The 24,851-nt window shown below is 41.9% G+C and overlaps 1 protein-coding gene across 1 annotated transcript; it reads left to right on the top strand.

Moving 5' to 3' along the window:
• Positions 1 to 923: 923 nt before the first annotated feature.
• Positions 924 to 24,623, top strand: smarca4b (SWI/SNF related BAF chromatin remodeling complex subunit ATPase 4b). Its single transcript, XM_083909419.1, has 34 exons — positions 924 to 1,019; positions 2,201 to 2,457; positions 3,041 to 3,173; positions 4,290 to 4,847; positions 4,926 to 5,024; positions 5,701 to 5,959; positions 7,086 to 7,212; positions 7,315 to 7,488; positions 7,580 to 7,753; positions 8,825 to 8,998; positions 9,095 to 9,142; positions 9,632 to 9,762; positions 11,267 to 11,324; positions 11,395 to 11,504; positions 11,581 to 11,728; positions 12,466 to 12,629; positions 12,713 to 12,779; positions 12,861 to 12,971; positions 14,808 to 15,050; positions 15,161 to 15,274; positions 15,389 to 15,496; positions 16,231 to 16,317; positions 16,396 to 16,442; positions 16,518 to 16,684; positions 16,799 to 16,962; positions 17,920 to 18,147; positions 18,275 to 18,352; positions 19,152 to 19,370; positions 19,506 to 19,771; positions 20,548 to 20,656; positions 20,777 to 20,878; positions 21,707 to 21,839; positions 22,423 to 22,562; positions 23,682 to 24,623. The coding sequence occupies exons 2-34, from the start codon at positions 2,239 to 2,241 to the stop codon at positions 23,715 to 23,717; spliced, it is 4,995 nt and encodes a 1,664-aa protein (XP_083765545.1). The 5' UTR covers positions 924 to 1,019; positions 2,201 to 2,238; the 3' UTR covers positions 23,718 to 24,623.
• The last annotated feature ends 228 nt before the right edge of the window (positions 24,624 to 24,851 follow it).

Below are 24,851 nucleotides of genomic sequence, written 5' to 3'. Positions count from 1 at the left end.
ATATACTTTATATAAATAAAAAATACTGCTGTTGCATATACTGTGCGTAAGATTTGAACATTTTGAACAAGTGCAAAAAAAAAAAGTACCATAAAATCCAATATACATTAAAAAAAAAGTGCACAATAACTAAATCCAACATACTTAAACACACACACACACACATACAGAGTCCTTTATTCGTCCTGCAGTGGGGAAAGACGGCAGCAAGACAGTAAAGATAAGGATAATAAATAATAACCATGCATTAATAAGAAAAGTACACTATAAAAATATATGAACACTGAGACTATTTTTAAAAAAAAAAGGGAAATAGAATGTATAGTGTGTATAATGGACAATTTCCAGAATATATACAGTATGGACTAGATATTTACATTATAGACAGAGATTGATTATATGTTTATTTTGCACATTATGTACATGTTTGTTTTATATACACAAGGAAAAGTGAATGGAATAGAATATGCATTTTTTTATTATATAAGGATTTTTGAAAAGTAAATGAATAAATAACACTTTTACATTTACAGACAGCAGCATCAATGTATGCCTGAAAATGGTTGGTTCAATTTCTTATTATGGCACATGAATGCCATCATATTCCATTATTATAAACCTCATTAATCTACAATAAAATGATGATAAATTCTAATTAAAGCATAATAAAATTACCTTTTCTTAGTGACTGTTGTGTGTTATTGACTAACTCTGTGTTCAGCACACACAGGTTTGCAGCGCGAGAGCCTTTAAGTGCAAAGTTGCCGTCGCTGCTCTCACGCATGCGCAGGCGCGTCCGGCCGTGACTAGACATTCGGTCATAGGAGCAGTGGAAGGGGGGGGTGGGGGCGCTCGAGCCACGTCTGTGATACACAAATCAACGCTGCGAGGCGGATCACACACAGAGGGTGAGTGCACTAATTGCGACAGTCGCTGCGTTTTCTTTCGTTTTTCCCGCAAACATCAGCGCCGGGAGCGCAGACGTTGACGCGCAGGGCTGTAGCATCCTGCTGACGCGGGTAGGTTCAGTCACACAAGCACAGTCCGCCATTCCCCCACCACCTTTTCTTTTTTTCTTTTTTCTTTTATTATGATTATTAAACGCAGCACGCTTTGATTGTGCGACAGAGGAGATCGATGTCAGTGTGGCTCGTGTTTATATTTGACTGTTTTTTTTAGCCTCGCGCCTGCAGCTGGACGTGCGCACGGCGAGCTTTGGCGCAGCGTAGAAACAGGCAAAAAAATCAACCCTATTCTGCAAAGACCGTGCACCCACTTTTGTTTTATTAGACTATTGCATCTATTTTATTTATCATTCATGTTTTTATTCATCATCTGGTCTAATCAATCCACCACATACATGATTGTTGACTAAGGATAGACATGAATATTTGATTATAAATGATTTGTTTGATGATAATATAAAAAAAAAAGTAGATCAGTTAATGTGACTGTGGAACTATATTAAAAATGATACAATCCTGATTTGACAATTGGATTGGTATTGGAATCTTCCAATATAGGGATGTGACGATATCTTCCGATACCGATATAAGTCCATTTATGAATCATGAAGTAATTTCAAAGACATAATTCTCCAGCTGTGTGACACATATTGTTCTCCCAAGAACAAATAAGAAATAAACATGATATATAGGCTTTTTTGGGTTGTATCAGATATTACATTTTTATCTGTCTGATATCCAGTGATTTGGACCGATACTCGTACCGTTTCCCGTCCGTATCGCTCAGTATTTTTGCTTTTCCGTGAGTGACCTGTACCTGCTCCGATGACCCTGTGAGCTGGTACTCCTGGAGGAGTCGTGAGCGCGATGTCCGACACGAGAGATCAAACCAAAATAGATCATCTAAAAAGACTTTAAAATCACCAATTCCTCAAAATTAGCCACGATCGCGAACGGCGAGCCGCATCGCAACCCCTTTCCGAAGGAGTCTGTGCTCCGGTCGCGCAGGAAGTACTGAACGGTTCTGTGAACGAATCTATTTAATTAACTTGAGTCTAATGATTCGGTACAAGCCAGAAAACAACTGCTTTACAGGTCACTAGTTACTTGTTTGTCATGGCAGTTTCATGTAGAACCGTGCCATGCCAATAGTGTAATTTAATCAGATAACCCAGATTAATATTCAAATAGTATATGAGTTTTCCAAAGATCACTCCCTGCTCTGTTCCTCTCAGGTCTCTGCTGCTCAGCGGGGAGCAGGAGATCCAGGGCCATGTCCACGCCGGATCCTCCCCCCATCGGAGGCACCCCGCGTCCAGGTCCTTCCCCTGGTCCGGGTCCCTCCCCTGGGGCAATGCTGGGCCCCAGCCCTGGACCCTCCCCGGGCTCCTCTCACAGCATGATGGGCCCCAGTCCGGGTCCTCCGTCCTCTGGACACTCCCAGGCAGGACCTTCTGGATACGGCCAGGACAGCATGCACGCTCTGCACAAAGTGAGGACACTGGACACTTAGCGTTTACTTTTTAATTCTTGATTTAACCACTTTATGGACAGATTCTGAAGGTTTTGACACGATTAGAATTCGACCATTGTGGGGTTTTCTGTGGCCGATTCAGATGCTAATTTGCTGGTTGACCCATATATTATCCCAGTTTTCTTCTTTTTTTTTTCCTCCCTCTGATAAAATATAAAAGTTTATTGCATTTTTTGTATTATATGTTGTTTTTTAAATGTATTTTTATAACGATAATTACAAAACAATCTAATGTTATTATAAAGGTTTCAGTAAACGGTTATTAAATGACCTTTGGTGCTTGGACGTGATGCGGTGAGGATATTATTTTGCTCAATTAAGTCAATTTAAATCTACATCTGCTGTGATATTATGTGAATTTCACTAGAGAAAAGAGTAAATTACCTCCATATATATCAGTATTGTATCGGTTATCGTCCCAAGCACTCCCGATATATCGGCGTATTTGATATTGGCACAAAAAAAAAATCCTGATTATATCATTTTATTGGTGCTTTCCCCCCACTAGTTTCCTATAAACACTGTTGTGTTTCCCCCACAGCCAATGGAAAGCCTGCACGAGAAGAGCATGAGCGAGGAGAGCCGCTTCAGCCAGATGAAGGGACTGTCTTTGAGACAGGGCGGCCACAGTGGAATGGGCCCCCCGCCCAGTCCTCTGGACCAACACTCGCAAGGTAGGAGTGGCACACACCTCTTGAGCAACGTTAACATCCTTCATTCAGCCGTTGTTACGCAAGCCTGTGTTTTACTGCGTCAGTGTCGTCACAGGGGTCTGTGTTTCTGCTCACGAATGAATCACCGGTCTGGTTTCTTTTTCACGTGAAACGGTAAATCGGTGCAAATGAGTCCATCAGGTGTTTACAGTAAGGTGTTGGCCCGGACTCAAACAAACCAGACAGTCAGTCAGACAAGTTTAGCCTTGTGAAATGGAGTTTAAAACATGATGAAATAACCGGCGGGAGGATATGAATGAGGATTCTGTTCTGTTCGCTAAAAAACCAGAGGGCTTTTTAGGGTTCGTGCAGGCGAAAGTGATTCAATTGTAATGCAGTGTTTTTTAAGGTTTGAAAGGTGCTCGGAAATGTTTGTTTATTTCTCTCACAACCACGAGATACATGACGAAACGGTTCATTTTATTAGATAAAGAATTGCCCCATACACACCAATAACCAAACTACATTTAAATCAGAATCAGAATCAGAATACTTTATTAATCCCCGGGGGGGGGGGATTGTTTTTGTTCCAGATGCTCCGTGCAAAGTAAGAAGAAATACAGCGTGAGGAAACAAGAGCTAGATATACAGATATAAATAATATAAAACAGTAAAATAGGCAGTAAGCTAAATGAAATAAACAATACAATAAACAGTAGACAATCTGGAAATATATACAATATACAGTGAATGTAACTATAAACAAATGAAAAGAAGTTAGATGAGAATGGGTAATTATAGTTTGTTTGTTGTTTGTTTGTTTGTTTATAAAGAGTCTCTTATTTATAAAAGTGTTCTCCATTCTGATGGTTGCTTTGAGTTTCAGCTGTTAGTTGCTGCCATGTGATTGGCCCAGTTGGATTAACAAACCCCACAGTCTGGGTTATTTATCGCTTAATACCAGCTCTTTTAACATGGTTAAATGGTATATAAGCATGGTATATGTAGATTTTTGTGTAAGGTGTATGTACAACACCTTATTTTGCAGTTACTGCAATGATAAACAGAGACAGAACATTACAGAAGCCAACTGCCATCAAACACTAAAGCGTGTCCTTTGTGTGTCTGTGTCGTTAGGCTACCACTCTCCACTAGGTGGCTCTGACCATTCCAGCCCTGTCCCGTCTAACGGTCCTCCCTCTGGTCCTCTGATGCCGTCCTCCTCCTCTTCCTCCTCCTCTGGTGGCCCCGGCTCTGCCTCCGCACCGTTAGATGTTCCAAGTGGAGATCAGCACACTCAGCTTGGTGCCGGTAGTCGTCCTGGTCCACCTGGAAGCTCTGGCCCAGGACCGAGCCCCGGACCCAGTCTTGGACCCAGCATCCCCACCCTTGGATCTGGCCTCGAACCTGGGGGTCTTGCTGGCCCCGGAGGTCCCGGTGGACCGACTCCGTTCAACCAGAACCAACTCCACCAACTCAGAGCCCAAATCATGGCTTATAAGATGCTGGCTCGGGGGCAGCCCCTCCCAGACCACCTCCAGATGGCCGTGCAAGGGAAGAGGCCGATGCCTGGGATGCAGCAGCAGCAGCAGCAGACCATGCCTAGTCTGGGTCCTGTGCTTGGAGGTGGTCCTACAGGACCAGGACCAGGACCAGGGCCTGGTCCAATGGGCTCAGGCTACGGTCGAGCACATGGTGAGTATGCATGGAGGAGATCTGTAACACCAGGCTACAGCTGGCTCCAGAAGACTGAGAGACCTTCTTTTTTTTCAGGTATGATGGGTCCTAACATGCCTCCACCAGGACCATCAGGGACCCCAACTGGAATACAGGGACAAAACCCAAATGGACCACCCAAGTCCTGGCCTGAAGGTAAGAAAACCCTGCTGTGTGTCAGTGGAGATGATACAGTACATTCATGGGCCTTTATATCGTAGAGTAATACATTATGATCTCCTTAAATATGGTGAAAATGGTTTACAGCTCTTTGTGTGGTGCATCAAATTTAGTAGAATTTTAAATACAAATGATTTACCATTTATATTATTTTTCACCAAAATACAAAAGCTCTATCTTTGTTATGTAACAGTTTTACTGACATCACTTTTTTATCAGTTTTATGAAACTTCTCCCAAGAAAACTTGGCACTTTATGGTCATAGTTTTATTAGTGGTGTCTTAAAAATATAATATACTTAACTGTACATAGGTTTCCTGTACAGCAGTCAGTTATGAGCTGCAGGGCTCTGTGGTCTAAATGTTGAAAAGATAGAATTACAGTGGAAATACTAGATGTTTTTTCTTTGACGATAATAGCGGTTACAGCTCATGCTGCATAACTTCCTGTCTCTGTGCCGTTAATTATCAAATAAGGTCTCAATAAAGGTTTCAAACACTTGTTATGATTTGCTGTGAGGACGGGTTTAGGTATGCACGTGTACTGGTATTCAAAGATATCAATATTTGTCAAGATTCATCCATCCTATCTATGAAACTCTGTCAGTGTTATTGACAGCAGTATGTTCTCTTCTTACTTCCTGGTCTTCCAGGTCCTTTGGTAAACGCGGCCGCTCCTTCGAACACACCACAGAAGCTCATCCCCCCTCAGCCCACTGGCCGACCCTCTCCTGCGCCCCCCTCCGTCCCCCCCGCTGCCTCCCCAGTCATGCCTCCGCAGACGCAGTCCCCCGGTCAGCCGGTGCAGCCCACTCCCATGATGCCTTACCATGCCAAGCAGAATCGCATCACCCCCATTCAGAAACCCTGCGGCCTCGACCCGGTGGAGATCCTGCAGGAGAGGGAGTACAGGTACGTCGGGGCCTTTGGGGACGCAGCCTTTCTGCTTTGATTGTTTCCATTAGCTTTCCATTTACATCTCATTATATTATTATTATAACAAACTCTTAAAGTCATAGATCAGTTTAGACTTGATGTGATAACAAAACAAAACAAGGAGAAACTGATTTTAGGGATTTGGAGTCTGTAAACTGCTCACTGCTCACCAAAGTCCCTAGAGCATTGGTTCTCAAAGTGCGGCCCGGGGCCCAATGTCGGCCCGCAGAAACATTTCTGGCGGCCCCGCAATGAATTACAGTTGATAGTTTTAATCCAGGAGCGACTAAGCTTGTTAAATGTTTATTGGACATTACTGGATACAGACCAATAAGTGTAAACAAAAATACTGGGTATTTACCTGGTTTCTATATGGTGAATTTTAGTGTATTATTGTGTTATAAGCTGATAATAAGCAGGTAGCTACAGCCACCAATTACTAGCTATTTACCCAGTAAATATATGGTAACAGAAATGTGTTACTTGGTATTAACCTGTAATTAGAAGGTAAGAACAATGGCCAAAATACTTGGTAATTACCCAGTAAATTATAAAGCATTATTATATTAATATATATTAACGCTTAAATTACATTAATGCTTAAATGACATTATATTAACGCTTATATTACTTAACGCTCAACTGTAGAACTGCAATCTGGTCATTAAAATGATTACAAATGGGATTTCTTTCTGGGTTTTTTTTCCTTTGGCGTCCCTCAGTCCAATGTTGGGTTCCTAAATTGGCCCTCAGGTATCAGAACTTTGAGAACCCCTGCCCTAGAGTAAGGTCAAATGTGACTTAATTGTTTGAAATCTTCGAAATTACACAAATGACACAAACAAGGTGAAACACTGCTTTTCTCAATGGACCTCTGGTGTTTCCAAACTTCAGTTTTCAGACGAGTGGAGCAGATTGGTTGCAGTGTTCTTACTGCACTGGATTTCTTTCAACTTCACTTTCTGACAACTTTATTAATGGCTATCCAAACATGCAAACTTTGTTATACTTCTGTGAAACATGCTAATATTTAAAGTACAACAAACAATAGAGTATTATGAAGAATATATCATAATATGTGAGTCTATCTGGACTTCCTCAGGTTACAGGCTCGTATCACTCATCGTATCGCTGAGCTGGAGAACCTGCCTGGTTCTCTTGCCGGTGATTTACGTACCAAAGCAACAATTGAGCTGAAAGCGCTTCGACTGCTGAACTTCCAGAGACAGGTACCGTGTCTATAGTACGATCCGTACCTTCACCCTTAACCCCGAACAGCATTGTACCCGCTCTTTGTCCGCTCGTGAATCAAAGACTCTTTGGTTCCACAGCTGCGTCAGGAGGTGGTGGTGTGCATGCGCCGTGACACGGCTCTGGAGACGGCCCTCGACGCCAAGGCCTACAAACGTAGCAAGCGCCAGTCTCTGCGAGAGGCTCGCATCACGGAGAAACTGGAGAAACAGCAGAAGATTGAGCAAGAGCGCAAACGCAGGCAGAAGCATCAGGTAGAGGTTTAAACTCAGCCGTGACTGACAGCTGCTCACGACAATGTTAAAAAGTTGTTCTTATTGCTTTCTCTTTTCTGTCCTCCTCCAGGAATACCTCAACAGCATCCTCCAGCACGCCAAAGACTTCAAAGAGTACCACCGCTCCATGACGGGCAAACTTCAGAAGCTGACCAAAGCCGTGGCCACGTACCACGCCAACACCGAGCGAGAGCAGAAGAAGGAGAATGAGCGTATTGAGAAGGAGAGGATGAGGAGGCTCATGGTGAGAAGGAAAACCGTGCAGACACAGTTACACACTCAACAGCAGACACACTTTGAATTAGGACAATGCATATTCATCAACATGTCAGCATAGAGCAACAATGTATGTATGCCGGAGTTAGCACAATAGCTAATTTTCATCCGTTGTCCTAAGGCAGGTTAGCACATTAGCACATTAGACATTTAACAGGACATGGTGCAAAAGAATACAGAAATCACAAGTGATTATAAATAATCTAACTGTAAGTGCATGTCTGGTTAGTTTTCAACCATTGTTTGAGTGCAATTTTAAATGTTGAATAGGTGTCACAGTTTCAGACATGGTCTGGTAGCCTATTCCATGACTGTGTGCCCCCGACGGACCCCACCATTTGGCCAAATTTCGTCCCGCGCCTTTGTACGTTGCCGTCCCCTCTGGTCACTGCTCTGGTGTTTACTCGACTGCTATTTTTTTTTTACTTATAAAATCCATCAAGGGAGGGGGAGCAAGTTTATTTAAAACTCTAAAGATGAGGCAAGCATCCATGAATATCTGATAATTATCAAAATCCAAAATGTTGTACCTAGGGCTGTAAAGTCAAAGTCGACTGGTCGACTAATTGGTCGATACGCTCTGGCTCGACCAATCACAAATCAAATTGTGATTTTTTTTTTTTTTTTTTTTTATGGTGAATTTCATTAGGAGGAAAGTACCACATGCTAATAGGTGTGTTTTACAGCACCCGTGCTTCACAGGTAACAGCCTGTCTTCAGAGAACACCCCCCTTGTTTTCCACTATTTTGGTTTAGTCCAGCCCAGTGGGTTGTTGTCGCTCCGTGGCTCATGAGCGACAGACGGATTAGTGTTGCCAAACATGACGTATCATTTAAAAACGCTGAGCTAAGGTTGCTCCGTCCGTTTTGAGTATGAACATATATCAGAATTATTAGCATATTTCAATGTTTTAGTCTAATAAACGTTGATTGGTTTTATAACTGCAGGCGCATCAAGTCGACCAAGAGTTTCTTTGGTTGATTACAGCCCTAGTTATACCTACTTAACATATATATGTGTGTGTGTGTTTCTCCGCAGGCCGAGGATGAGGAGGGCTACCGTAAACTGATTGACCAGAAGAAGGACAAACGTCTGGCCTATCTGCTGCAGCAGACTGACGAGTATGTCGCCAACCTCACCGAGCTGGTGCGAGCGCACAAGGCCGCACAGGCTCTCAAAGAAAAGAAGAAGAAGAAGAAGAAGAAGAAGAAGGTAGAGAAAACTGGGAAAAGACATCAAGAACAATCAGATGTTTATGATTTATTGTCCCGTAATGAGCTGCACTGTATGTTATTTCTGACTCTGTAGTTGGAGAGCGCTGAAGGTCAGACTCCTGCCTTGGGACCTGATGGAGAGGTGAGCAACACAGCGTTATAGATGTGAGAATTCTGAACTCTGTACACGTGAATAGTTCAACTATACATAATATAATGTCTGTTCACAGTGGCTCTTTTGCTCTTTTGAATATGCATGTTAAGTGTGTTTGAGTGGTCTCCATAGAGAGTTCCCGTCAACACAGCACAGATCAGATTTCACACATAGCATTCAGAGGGTAGTGTTTCTTTTTAAAGTGTTGTCATGGCAAAAAGCACTTTGTTCCGTGCTCTCGCAAAGATTTGTGTTTACTGTTGCCGTGCAACTTTTTCATCGGTTGAATTTCATTGGGCACATAGAGCGTTTAAAAGCCACAACAATGTCTGAACGACAGCAGCGAGCAGTGTGTGGAAACTCAGAATAACTTAACTGTGTTACGTCGTCCACTGTATTAAAGCTTTGTTTGCTCGATGTAATTTGAATGAGAAGATAAAAGTCCAGACGTTAACTGGCATCTTCCCCCCCCCACAGCCTCTGGATGAAACCAGTCAGATGAGTGACCTGCCTGTGAAGGTCATCCACGTGGACAGTGGGAACATCCTGACAGGTGTGGACGCTCCTAAAGCTGGACAGCTGGACTCTTGGCTGGAGATGAACCCTGGGTGAGGATGACAGTGAGTGTGAAGTGGAAATAAAAGTGCTAAGTAGAACCATATAAGGTTCTTCGGCTTGTCCTCATAGGAGAACTTCAGGTAGAACCTTTTTATAAAGGCTCCTCCACCTGGAGCCCTTTTAAAACCCTTTATTCAGGGAAAGGGTTTTTCAGAAGCAAATGGTTCCAGGTAGAACCTCAGCCACTTTTGGAACCCTTATTTCCAAGAGTGCATGTTAGAAAAGAAGGTGTTTGGCTGAATTCCTGTATCTCTGCATTGGAGAGATGTCATCAGCTGGTTTGAGTCTTAGTTGTGATTGTTATGTTGAAGCTACAGTAGGTGGCATCTGAGAGAAAGGTCGAATGTGGAGTTTCATCTGCACGTTATTAAAACGCAGACAGATTCACTGGATTTATTGCTCTTATTAGTATTATTCACTCTGTTTTAGACTCTTTCCTTTTTTGAGGTTTCTTTGCAGCATAGGAAGTTGTTGTCAGTGCTGCAGAACTGGGACTGACCTGTATGTGGAGTGGCTGTAGGTGAACAGCCAGTAGAAAGTCTCCCATTACGCTTCAGATTAAGTTACAGTCAGGTCCATAAATATTGGGACATGGACACAATTCTCTTCTTTTTGGCTCCATTGCTAATGCAATGGATTTGAAATCAAACGATGCACACGATGTGCTTTAACTGCACACTTTCAGCTTTAATTTAACAGTATTTACATCCAAATCAGGTGAATGATGTAGGAATTACAACACTTTTTAGGGGACCACTAACTGGACAAACTAAAGAATCATATCATCATCAAAATGTCATTGTTTAATACTTGGTTGCATATACCATTGGTTCTCAAAGTGCGGCCCGGGGGCCAATGGCGTCCCGCAGAAACATTTCTGGCGGCCCCGTAATGAATTACAGTTGATAGTTTTAATACAGGAGCTACTAAGCTTGTTAAATGTTTATTGGACATTACTGGATACAGACCAATAAGTGTAAACAAAAATACTGGGTATTTACCTGGTTTCTATATGGTGAATTTTAGTGTATTATTGGGTTATAAGCTGGTAATAAGCAGGTAGCGAGTAAATATAACAGAAATGTGTTACTTGGTATTAACCTGTAATTAGAAGGTAAGAAAAATGGCCAAAATACTGGATAAATTACCCAGTAAATTATAAAGCGTTATTATATTAATGCTTAAATTACATTATATTAACGCTTATATTACTTAACGCTAAACTGTAGAACTGCAATCTGGTCATTAAAGTTATTACAAATGGGATTTCTTTCTGTTTTTTTTCCTTTGGCGGCCCTCAGTCCAATGTTGGGTTCCTAAATTGGCCCTCAGGTATCAAAACTTTGAGAACCCCTGCTATATACTAACTGTGTATCTAAGTTATCTAAATATAAGTTAAATATAACTTACTTCAGTGTAAACATACAATATGTCCATTTATGTCATTTTCAGATTGACTAACTCTCGTGTGTCTCATGTTTGTGTTGCGGGCAGCTATGAGGTGGCTCCACGCTCGGACAGTGAAGACAGCGAGGAGGAGGAGGAGGAAGAGGTGAGGGTTACTTTGTTCCATGTGTTTGAATCGCCGCTCACGCTCAGGTCACATGACCCTTCACTTACAGGAGGAGGAAGAGGAGCCACAGCCTTCATCTGCAGCCGTGGAGGAGAAGAAGAAAATAACCGACCCGGACTGTGAGGACGTGTCGGAAGTCGATGTTCGACACATCATCGAGTGAGTGCAAAGATTGAAGGATACAATTGGAAAAGTTATCTTCTTCTGTACAAACAAAGCACTGTTTCCTCTTCAGAAATGCAAAGCAGGACGTGGACGATGAGTACAGCGGTGCAGCCTTCGCTCGAGGACTACAGTCTTATTACTCTGTGGCTCACGCTGTGACGGAGAAGGTGGAGAAACAGTCCAGCCTGTTAATAAACGGACAACTTAAGCAGTATCAGGTAAACAGAAAAACACCTTATTTTCTACCGTACAGTCTAAGGGTGAATTCCAATTCCTTTTCTTAACCCTCAATCTCAAAAATGCTCTCCCTTTAGTCCAAGTGCTGTCCCGATTCTCAGCTGTATCGCCCTCAATATTCAGATTTTCCGAGACCACCCTTGGGAGCAAGGGCTACCCAGAATGCATTGCGTGTTTTGACAAAACAAAGATGGCGCCGAAAGCAGCGAAACGAGTACGCTACAAATGAAGTATTTTCTTTGTTAATAGAGATATAAAAATGATCTTAGTTTAGGCCCATATTATGGATTACTGACGTCATTGTTGCGTAACATTTATTTTTATTTTACGATCTTTTGTCAATAGTCGGCCGGTGTGGTTTACTTTTCAATAAGTCGTGGTGTGTGGTAACTGTCAGCTGAATATTTGTATGAGTATCATCTTATAACTAACTGACAACCTAATAACTTGACTGACAAACGGATCAGAATAAATAATCCTGACGTAAATGTGTTCTTCTTCTTTGGAGTCGACAGACTGGACGCAGCTTTCGCGTTATTCTGCCCCCTACAGTCTGAAGACGTATCTGCATTTAAGGGGTGTCCCATTTCTAAGTGACAAAATAACCCTCAACACTTGGTTTTGAGGGCCAGTTAAGATTAAGGGTTGCGCTCGAGGGTTAAGATAGGAATTGGAATTGGGCCTTAGTCAGTCCGTACACGTGAGTTTCCATGTTCAGGTGAAAGGTCTGGAGTGGCTGGTTTCCCTCTACAACAACAACCTGAACGGGATCCTGGCAGACGAGATGGGTTTGGGGAAAACCATCCAGACCATCGCGCTCATCACTTACCTCATGGAGCTGAAGCGTCTCAACGGACCCTACCTCATCATTGTTCCCCTCTCGTGAGCTAAATCTCCTCCTGTCTGTGTTTGTTCAAGACACTTTAAGTAGTAGTAGAGGATTCACTGCCGTGTCTCGCCGACAGAACTCTTTCTAACTGGGTGTACGAGTTTGACAAATGGGCGCCGACGGTCGTCAAAGTGTCCTACAAGGTTAGTTTTTTTTACAGTTTAGTGATCGATAGTGTTTTTGTTTTTTCCTTTTGTAATCTGTGATTTCTTTTTTTTTTTCAGGGATCTCCTGCTGCCAGAAGAGCCTTCGTGCCTCAGCTACGTAGTGGGAAATTTAACGTTCTGCTCACCACGTACGAGTACATCATCAAGGATAAACAAGTACTAGCCAAGGTGAGCTGAGGTGAACGAACGAACACGAGCGGAAGAACACGTAAAAAAAAAACACCTTTCTCTGTTCTCACGTACACATGCTTGCACCGAGATCTTATTCTGCTAATTGTTTGCCGTAGTTTGAGTTTTCTTTGTTTGTTTTCATTCATGATCATTTCTCCAATTCCCAAAAGTGCTCCAAAAGTCTTTCATCCTGGCCAATCTGACCTCCTTCTGTGCTGCATCTCAGTCCTCTCTCTTAGGTTCCTGCCACATTCTGACTCGGCCTGTAACCCACGTCTCCCTCTGTCCTCTGTGGACACCTCGCTGCCATGCACTCATGTAGTCATATAGGCTTCCTGACTGTGCCGCCAGGTGGGTGTTGTCCCCCCCCCCCCCACATCACACGGTGGACCGATGAGGACGAAATGGAGAAAGAAATCCTCCGTTTGAGCACTCGGGCAGAATCGTGGACTGTTTTTAAAAAAAAATGACCCAGTCTTCCAGTTTGAAAAGTAAAGGCCAGGATGTCGAACGGAGAAGCAAAAGAATGAAAGTCAATGAAAGTCTATGGGAAAATGACTAGAATTTCTCTATAAGCATGTGATGCCAGTTTTGGAAATGAGGAAAATAGATGATGGCACACATGAGTGGACACCTGCAGAGGTGGACAGAGTACACGGCTTCATTTGAGTAAAAGTACACATACCCCTTGCTAAATTTTACTCAAGTACAAGTAAAAGTAATACAGTCAGATGTCTACTTAAGTAAAAGTACTTAAGAGTATCAAGAGTACATTTTCTAAATATTGCATTACTGCTCCCACAGTGCTTACATTTACGTATAGAAACGTCGTACATGGAGTTATGAAAAATGTTCATGTTAATACTTTGAAGAACGAAAAAGGAATTGAAAGTAAAATCAAGTCATTTTCATCTTTATTTATTTAACATTCAGGGTATCCGCGGGGTCTTAAAAAGTCTTAAAAAGTCTTTAAAAATCCAATCATTTGAATTGAAGGCCTTAAAATCTCATAAAAGGTCTTAAATACAATTTCAAAAGTTCTTAAAAATCGTTACTTTTATTTAAAACATGCATAAACTTCAGTCTCGCTGTGGAATGTTTCTATTTTTGAGGGTGTGATAACAACAATAACAACAACACTGAACTAAAGTAGGTCACCTGTGCTGCCCGGTGAGAATTTATCCAGCACCACTAGCTAGTGTGCTACAGCTTAGCATAGCAGCGGAGAAAACTTAACGTAAGCCCATAGCTAAGCGGAATTGCAAGTTCAGCGATTTGTGGCTCCAATTTTCCTCGATGTCTTTTGTACTTTTTTGCCAGTATGGATTTGAAATGGGTCTGAAATTGTATTCATTATGGTCTTTAAAAAAGTCTTAAAAAGTCTCAAATTTGACTTGTTGAATCCTGCAGCGACCCTGAACATTTCTCACTTGCCCACAAGGCAATAGCACAAAGGCAACGCTCTGACAAATCTCTGCTAGAGTTTTTATGGATTTTTTGCATCCACATTTGAACCCGACTGTGACGGCATACTCAAGAACATAGAGTACAAGTAAAGAGTACACACTATTTGCCTCTCAAATGTACTTGAGTAAAGTCATGAGTACTCCCCAAAAATGATACTCGACTAAAGTACAGATCCCTCAAAATTGTACTCAAGTACTGTACTCGTGTACTCTGTCCGGCTCTGGACACCAGTGATTAAAAACTGTCATGGTGTCAGTCAAATTCAAAACAGGACTTTGTTTTTCAGCTGGAAGACTGGGCTGTATCTGTTAGACTGATAGCTTCATCCACATGCTCTCCTCTCCTTATGTCTCCCCCCCCCCTCAGATACGTTGGAAGTACATGATCGTGGACGAAGGCCACCGCATGAAGAACCACCACTGTAAGCTCACCCAGGTTCTGAACACTCACTACCTGGCCCCGCGGCGAGTCCTCCTGACGGGCACGCCGCTGCAGAACAAGCTGCCCGAGCTCTGGGCGCTGCTCAACTTCCTGCTGCCGACCATCTTCAAGAGCTGCAGCACGTTCGAGCAGTGGTTCAACGCTCCCTTCGCCATGACGGGAGAGAAGGTGCGCCGGACTCGGTCCTCGCCACACGCCCGTTTAACGCTGAGCCCTGCATGTGTGCTGCTTGTGATTTGTCTCTTTGTGTTTTACAGACGCCTTCTCTTTCTCTTCAGGTGGATCTGAACGAGGAAGAGACCATCCTGATCATCCGCCGTCTCCACAAAGTGCTTCGGCCCTTCCTGTTGCGCAGGTTAAAGAAGGAAGTGGAGGCGCAGCTTCCAGAGAAGGCACGATACTGCAGATGGACGACGTTCACAAACACGTCCACAGAGATGCATCGTGTCTTTGTCTGGCCTCGTATGTGTCTTTTAAAAGTCTCTTGTGTCTCTCCTCTCCGTCAGGTGGAGTATGTGATCAAGTGTGACATGTCCTCTCTTCAGAGAGTGTTGTACAGACACATGCAGGCCAAGGGCGTTCTTCTTACTGACGGATCAGAGAAAGACAAGAAGGTGAGGACTCTGGTTTTTAGGCCACAGTCTGTGCAGCCATGGTTTTTCAAAATAAAAGTAAATGTGTGACACTATAGAGCAGGGGTCTCAAACTGGCGGCCTGGGATTATTAAACTATTTTGATAATAGATTAATCAGTTTGAAGCTTTTTTCATGATTAAAACCAGATTTCTGATTGTTTTAGCTTCTTAAAGGTGAATATTTTCTTTGTTTCTTTGCTCCACATAACGAATAAATCATAAATCATTGTTAAATTTTGGTTTGTGGGCAAAACAAAGACGTCATTTCCAGTTTTTTTAACATTTTCTGACATTTTATGGACCAGACGATTAATGGAGAGAATAATCGACTGATTAATCGGTTACGGAAATAATCGTTAGTTTAATTTAGAGCAGCTCTAAATGAGTTATTCCTGTATGTTTTTTATTACTATGTTATGTTACTATGTCATAAATACATTTATATTGTCAACTTTTTTTTTCCGTTCCACATCAAAACAATCACTTTTAACGTGAAACTATGTGAAATATCATCATAAATATTATTATTTCCGTGACTTTTTCCTCAAAAAGTTGTTTTTTTCACTTCACCAGCCCCTTATAGACACTTAGTTTGCCCCGAGGTCATTTGAGTTTGAGAGCCCTGCTATAGAGAGAGTCAGAACATTAAAGCAACCTTTTGGTTACCTGTGCGTTAATGTTCCGTTTAATGTTTCCTCTGGCTCTGTTTACCAGGGTAAAGGAGGCACAAAGACGCTGATGAACACCATCATGCAGCTGAGGAAGATCTGCAACCATCCTTACATGTTCCAGCAGATAGAGGTACCACTGTCAAGTATACCAGGAGCAACTGTAAAATAGATGGATCTAAAAATTAAAAATTTCTGCCTGTTTTTGCAGGAATCCTTCTCTGAACATTTAGGATTCTCCGGTGGGATAGTCCAGGGGTGAGTGTGAATTATCCCCATTACCCCTCTCACACACATAAACGCACATAATATCGCTAATCCTCTCCTCTCCAGAGCTGACCTGTATCGGGCGTCGGGGAAGTTCGAGGTGTTGGATCGTATCCTGCCCAAACTGAATGTCACCAACCACAGAGTCCTGCTCTTCTGTCAGATGACGTCGCTCATGACCATCATGGAGGACTACTTTGCCTACCGCAGCTTCAAGTACCTGCGTCTGGACGGTGAGACGGCGTTTCGTTACCGCAGAGCGGAGCTCGTGTGTTCCAGTGGGTGTCATTTTTCATCATCATCTTCATCATCATCATCGTCTGTGTTTCCTTCTCTTTACATGTCAGGCACCACGAAGGCTGAAGACCGAGGGATGTTACTGAAGACGTTCAACGACCCAGAGTCGGACTACTTTATCTTCCTGCTGAGTACGAGGGCTGGAGGTCTGGGCCTCAACCTGCAGTCGGCGGACACCGTGGTCATCTTCGACTCCGACTGGAACCCACATCAGGTGAGAGGCGCGTTTCACGCGTTACACAAGGAACCGTTTAAGGAAATCGAGCTGATATATTGAGCAGCTGGAGACTCGTTTCTGCTCAACACTTACTTGAACGTGGCATTATATTATGCCCACAAGCCTCATTTAAAACCAGTTAAGGAGAAGCTTCCAGCTCTGCAGGCACTACTTATAACCTGAGATATTACTGACCTTCAAACTCCACGTGTTCTTTTCTCCTGGTGATGATTTTAAAGCTCTCTTAATATCGTTGCATGATTATTTCTGTGGATTGTGTTTCGTGTTCTCTGGCTTCTCTCAGAAAACAGATCTTAATCTAAATTTTTTCATATTTTCTAAGTTTGTTCTTTGGTCTATGAGGTCAAACGTTTGTATGTTTTATTTATTTATTTCTATCTCTAGTTGTATAACACTTTTTTTCAGCTGCTGCTGTTGTTGTTGTTGACCTCCACCAGGAGGTACAGTATATGTTTTCGCCGGTGTTTGTTTGTCTGTCTGTTGGCATCATAACTTGAAAAGTTGCAGACAAATTCCGATTAAATTTTCAGGAAATGTCCACAAAGGGACCAGGAACAAGTGATTACATTTTGGGTGTGATCCGTAGATGATATCCCTATTTTTATGGCTATTTTGTGGGGGGGGTGAGCTGCTCTGGTGGAGGTCTGCGCTCTCTGAGTGCTTATAGTTTTTAAAGTGCTTTATAAACAAAGTTGACCCGTTGCTTTTGTTTGTTTTTGTGTTTGCTTCTTATATGTTTTTACTATGCTTTTCATCGTTTTTTTTTCTATGTTTTTATGTGTTTTTATGTCGTATGTTTTTTAGGCTTTCTATTTGTATTGCTTTTATTCGTATTGGTCACTCTGTACAGCACTTTGGTCGACCTTGGTTGTTTTTAAAACGTGCTTTTTAAATAAACCTTGACGTATACGAGTGTACTGTTGTGTTGTGCAGGACCTGCAGGCTCAGGACAGAGCTCACCGCATCGGTCAGCAGAACGAGGTTCGCGTGCTGCGCCTCTGCACCGTCAACAGCGTGGAGGAGAAGATCTTGGCCGCCGCCAAGTACAAACTCAACGTGGACCAGAAGGTCATCCAGGCGGGCATGTTCGACCAGAAGTCGTCCAGCCACGAGCGCAGGGCCTTCCTGCAGGCCATCCTGGAGCACGAGGAGCAAGACGAGGTCTGGGGACAAGAAGTTTGTGTGCGCATAAATGTGAGTGCGTGCGTGTGTGCACCAGCGACACCCCAATATTCAAAGATTGTGCTTTCTTATGCTCTGCTCGCCAATATCTGCCACTTGTGTTCAGGAGGAGGACGAGGTTCCCGACGATGAGACGGTGAACCAGATGATCGCCAGGAGCGAGGATGAGTTTGACCAGTTCATGGTAAAGAGGTTATACACTACCGTTCAAATGTTTGGGCTCACCTGTACAGTTTGTGTTGGGTTTTCTGTTAAAAGTCAGACTTTTATTCATCAAAAGAGTTGGAAAATAAATAGAAAATATAGTGAAGACATTGACAAGATTTTTTCCCAAAAAATATTTTATTTTCTCAAAAAAAAAATTTTTTTCCTCTAAATTTTTCTTTTCTCAATTTTTTTTTTTTTCTAAGACAATTTTTTTTTCTCTCAAAAATTTTTATTTTCTCAAAAAAGTATGAATTTTTCTTAAAAAATCTAAATCTATTCTCAAAAAAGTAAGATTTTTTCTTTAAAAATTTAATTTTTTTCTCAAAAAATATATCAATTTTTTTTTTAATTCTCAAAAAATATTTTTTTTTCTCAAAAAAAATTCTCAAATAATTACTTTTTTTCTCAAAAAAAATAAAATAAAAATTAAAAAAAATGTTTTTCTCAAAAATGAAAAAAAAATTCTCAAAATATAAATTTTTTTTCTCAAAATGTAAATTTCTTTATTAAATTGTGTGAAAAAAGTGATTTTACTTCAAAAGTAAGGAGATTTCTCTAAATGTAATTTTTTTTTTAATCAAAAAAATTAATTTAATTTCTTTCTCAAAATGTGTTATATTCATTGAAAAAAAGCGCCTTTCCTTCAAAAATAAGGAGATTTCTAAGTGAGCCCAAACTTTGAAACAGTAGTGTAGCTCAGTCTTCCAGCCTGAACTCAGTGTGATTTAATCTTTGATTTTATGTCTCTCTCTTCATCGTCATCTTCATCTCTGAAGCGCATGGACCTGGACCGGCGGCGAGAGGACGCTCGTAATCCGCGGAGAAAACCTCGCCTGATGGAGGAGGACGAGCTGCCCACGTGGATCATGAAGGATGACGCCGAGGTGGAGCGGCTCACCTGCGAGGAGGAGGAGGAGAAAATGTTTGGACGGGGATCTCGTCAGCGAAAGGAAGTGGACTACAGCGACTCACTGACGGAGAAGCAGTGGCTCAAGGTTGTTAGACGTATGGGCGAAGTTTGCGAGACGGATGACGGGAATGTTAACTCCATCCAAAAAGAACCAGGAAGACGAATCTTTGTTTCCGTCTGTACTAAAATTGACTTCTGTCGCTCTTATAACCCCGAGCAGGCAATAGAGGAGGGCACGCTGGAGGAGATGGAGGAGGAGGTGCGGCACAAAAAGACCACGCGGAAGAGGAAGAGGGATCGCGACGTCGACCTGCCCGGTCCGTCCTCGTCGTCGTCGGGAGGACGAGGACGAGGGGACAAAGACGAGGACGGGAAGAGGCAGAGGAAGAGGGGACGACCTCCTGCTGAGAAACTCTCCCCAAATCCACCGGCGCTCTCCAAGAAGATGAGGAAGATCGTGGACGCGGTCATCAAATACAAAGACAGGTATGAGCAGCAGTGGAGCTGTGAGGAAATGGACATGAAATACACATGTTCCCTCTCTGTGGGCGTGTCTTTACTGACATTAAGTGTGGAGCAAGAGTCTTGACACACACACACACACACACACACACACACACACACACACACACACGCCACGACTTGATTTCACAACTCACTGACTTGATTCTGACAGTTTTTATTATTTCTTTTTCAGACTTAAAATCAGCATCTGTTCAACAAATGCAGCCTTTATCTTGTACCATAATAATAATAATAATAATCTTTAGTAAGCCTTTCTGTTAAATCTCTGCACCATTTATTGAACTTTTGAACTTTCTCTTGTGAAAATGTCACTTCTCTATTTTTCTCAGGTCAGTTAAAGGAAGAGAAGTGAATTTAGTGATTTATAAGAAACGACAAAAAGTTCCAGATTACTTAAAACATTACCTTTAAACTGTAAACACAAACTCTGTTTTCCTCTCTCTAAAACTCTGGCTTTAACCGTATTGTGTTGTGTGTTAACGTTGTCATTATTGCCGTTAATTACAGCAATGAAGCTACATTTTGATACATTGTAATCTAGGAAATTATACTGAAGATAATGATAGTTTATTGCCATTATTAATATATGACTTATGTTTTAGATTTGCAACGTTTACTTGTACAAATCTGCCTTTTTTTACCCTTTTCTGTGGTAGAAGCCAAACTAACTAACTACTAGCTTAGATTATGATGAGATTAGACTGAGATGTGGATGAATGTGTGTGTTAATCCTGCAGCACCAGTGGCCGTCACCTGAGCGAGGTGTTCATCCAGCTGCCGTCACGTAAAGAGCTGCCCGAGTACTACGAGCTGATCCGTAAACCTGTGGACTTCAGGAAGATCAAGGTCAGGATCGATCCAAACAGAAGAACTCATTTGTACATTTACACATAATTATTGAATAAATAAATGAATTATTATTATTATTATTATTGTTATTCGACATGACTTTAATGACTTTAACAGGAGAGGATCAGGGGTCATCGCTACCGGAGTCTGGGAGACCTGGAGAGAGACGTGATGCTGCTGTTCCAGAACGCTCAGACCTTCAACCTGGAAGGATCACTGGTGAGGAACAGCTGCTCACTCATTCACTCACTCATTCATTCACTCATTCATTCATTCACTCACTCACCCATTCATTCATTCACTCACTCACTCATTCATTCATTCACTCATTAATTCGCTCATTCATTCATTCATTCACCCATTCATTCACTCACTCATTCACCCATTCATTCACTCATTCATTCATTCACCCATTCATTCATTCACTCATTCATTCACCCATTCATTCACTCACTCATTCTTTTACTCATTCACTCATTCACTCACTCAATCATTCATTCACTCACTCATTCATTCATTCACTCACTCAATCATTCATTCATTCATTCACTCATTCAGTCACTCACTCAATCATTCATTCACTCACTCATTCATTCACTCACTCACTCATTAATCCACTCATTCATTCACTCACTCACTCATTAATCCACTCATTCACTCACTCACTCATTCATTCACTCACTCACTCATTCATCCACTCATTCATTCATTCACTCACTCATTCACTCACTCATTTATTCACTCACTCACTCACTCATTAATCCACTCATTCACTCACTCATTCATTCACTCATTCATTCACTCACTCACTCATTAATCCACTCATTCACCCATTCATTCACTCACCCATTCATTCATTCACTCACTCACTCATTAATCCACTCATTCACTCACTCATTCATTCATTCACTCACTCACTCACTCACTCATCCACTCATTCAACCATTCATTCACTCACTCACTCACTCATTCGTTCATTCATTCATCCCTGTGCGTACACACATGGTTACAGTGATTCTAAGCAGCTGTTTCCTCTGCCGTGAGCAGATATACGAAGACTCCATCGTCCTCCAGTCCGTCTTCACCAGCTTGAGGCAGAAGATCGAGAAGGAGGAGGAGAGCGAGGGGGAGGAGAGCGAGGAGGAGGAGGAGGAGCAGGACGAAGGATCGGAGTCTGAAAGTGAGGGGACTGCGTTGATAAGTATGGGATTTAATCTGAGTCATTCCCACGTCTGGATAAGTATGGAAAAATGTTTGTGTTGTTTACAGACTATTATCTCACTTTGTAACATTAAATATATCAATAAATACAAATCAAAACAAGTTACTGACGCAGCACAGACGACCTGTAGATGATATGAGACTAATCAAGCTGCTGTAGAATAGTGTGGAGTTACCATGGTTACTGTTACTCACTGTCATTCTCATTTATTGTCAGCAGTGACAGTGTCAGGGGTCGATGCTAGCTTCATGAAAAACGAGAGAAGGATTTTAAAACCATTTATTTACATAATAAGCGTCTAACAATTGGTATTTACATGTTTAATATTGACTGAGAAGTCTGGGAATTTGAGTCTGGAAAAGTATGTAAAATGTATAGGAACTCTGGGTTTGTGTCGCACGTTCTCTGTGACCTCAAACGCATCCATTTATTCAGTTTCCACAGGAGAACACGTGTCAAGTTTAAGTGTTTGTATGTGTTGTAATAACCTCATTTAGCTTGTAACTGTTATAAAAGGCCGTGTTTGTGTGTTTGTGTCCAGCTCGCTCGGTGAAAGTGAAGATCCGTCTGGGGAGGAAGGACAAAAGTGCAGATCGAGGGAAAGGACGCAGCAGACGGACGGGACGCAGCAGAGCTAAACCTGTGGTCAGTGACGACGACTCTGAGGACGAGCAGGAGGAGGTAGATCATCATCATCATCATCATCGTCATTAAGACGTTATATTTAAGCCTTACAAGATAAGAGTGATCTTGAAATGAGCTGTGAAAACTCATGTTTAGCTATATTTGACTGGTATTGTGATGTCCTGCGTCTCATAATGAGCTCGTGATGCTCAAAAATCCTCAAAAGTAGCATCTTTTTTATGTCATCCTGTTTGTTTCGAGTGTATTTAACTGATCTTTAGTTCTGTCATTGTGACACTGTTCTAGATTTAAGTTGAAATGACATTAGAAACTGGCATTTTGAGACAAAATGTCTTGAAATTAGCATCCTCTCGTGTATTTACCTTATTTGTAAAGCAGCATTTGTCGTCTCAATTCAAGTGAAGTCTATTTCTTGAAACAAGACAATTCATCTTTTACAAATACAAACCTTATGACTCGTTAAGTCCGAGAAAAAATAGGCTGTTTTCCGGACTGTTCCACTTCTAAAAACGTCTAAAAAGAAGCTCCTTTATCTCACTGAAATCTTACTCTTTAGGTCACATGTGTCAAACTCGTGGCTCGGGGGCCAGATGTGGCTCCGCCACGTCATTTTATGTCGACCCGCGAGTGATTAATTGGTCTTAAAATCTGTGTTAAAATAGGTCTGTGCCGCTTTAAGGTGTGCGTTGACCATAAACTACATTTCCCACAATGCACGGCGACTGCGTTCCCCGCAAAGTGACGGCATCCCTCCACTAGATCGCAGCGTATCATGGTATGCGCATCATGCGACGAGTGAAATAAGTAATAAATACAGACAGAAAGTTATTTATCAGTATGTTACAGAGTAGTTACTTTTATTTTACATAATATTTGGTTACATTTAGTTACATTTATCCTGTACGACAGTTACATCTGGACCTTTGAGGGTAACGATTATGCTGATGTTACCCTATTAAATGAGTTTGACGCCACTGCTTTAGGTGATTTGGTCTTCGCGTAAGCGTGATGATGTGTTCTTACAAAAATATACTTTTTGCCGTGTGTTTTCTTTCACTCTGTCATTTTAAATGTGTCGACCGTGTCAGAACTGAGGAATAACAATCGTTCAAAGTTTCCTTTTTCCTGGACATTTATCTTCTCGCTCTTTTCCAGGAGCGATCGCCCAGCGCTTCTGATGAAGAGTCGTAAACTGAACCGTGACAATGGAAGAACACGAGGGATAAAGGGACATTCCACTAATTCGTGACGTAAACAGTAAAAACACAAACACGCCTCTGTCTCAACTCCACATTCACCATCAGATTCAAATCCCAGACGAGTAAAAATAATCAAAAATGCAGTATTTTTTGCAATATTCAGTATAATAATACAGTGTTCTGATCATGACTAATCGTTAAACACCAACTTTTATTGATTGATAATCCACATATTGATCCTTAATGACAATAATAATCACTGAATCACAGCTCCAGATGACGCTTTATATCAGTTACAGTTGATATTCTGTTATAATAAAGCTACACGTTACGTAGATGTTTAATTTCCTGGGAAACAAACAAACAAACTGACTTTTGTTGCACAAAACCTGAATCGTTGACGTCACACACTGAACTGAACTGTTGTGTTTACGTCGGAAATGAACGCAGCCGTGTTTGCACAAAGCGACGACTCGGCAGCTCTTCAGGAACTCACCGCTTTAAAGGTTTTAAACGAAGGTGGAGTTCCGGCTCGCTCTTGAACTTTACAGAATCAAAACAAACTGCTGCTGCTGCTGCTGAAGCTGCTGCTGCTGAAGCTGCTTCTTACCTGTTCTTCTTCAAGTATGAACACTTCTAACTGTTGATTGTAGACTTACAGAATCCTGAGGACGATGTAACTTCTCTTGCTTCCCCCTCCTGTTATCGTGTCAGTAGTTGATTTTTAGGACTTCTTCTTCTTCTTCTTCTTCTTTGATGTACGACTTCTTTTCCTCCTCGTTTCTCTTTGATTTGAAGACAAAGGACCAGAGGGACAGTGGCTCTCCTCTGCTTGTGAACGCCTGTTGTGGCCGTACGGTGTTGGATAATAATACTGGATATGATTTGTTTTTTTCTTCTCCATGCACGTGTGTGTGTGTGTGTGTGTGTGTGTACAGCTACTACTGTACGTACTTTCTTTTTTTCCCTCTTCCTCTTACGTTAGGTTTGACTAGAACGAACAACGTACAACCAAAGGTCCGTTTGTGTCGTGTCGTGATCGCTGGAGCTTCACATGTAACAATAAACGACGGTGAACGTGAACGTGGTTTGTCTGATGTGCTGCAGTGAAACGGTACGACCAGTA

The sequence above is a fragment of the Microchirus variegatus genome, assembly GCF_963457635.1.
Source record: "Microchirus variegatus genome assembly, chromosome: 23".
Lineage (NCBI taxonomy): Eukaryota > Metazoa > Chordata > Actinopteri > Pleuronectiformes > Soleidae > Microchirus > Microchirus variegatus.
Note: the sequence above shows the minus strand (reverse complement) of the source record. Positions and strands in the feature narration are given on the sequence as shown.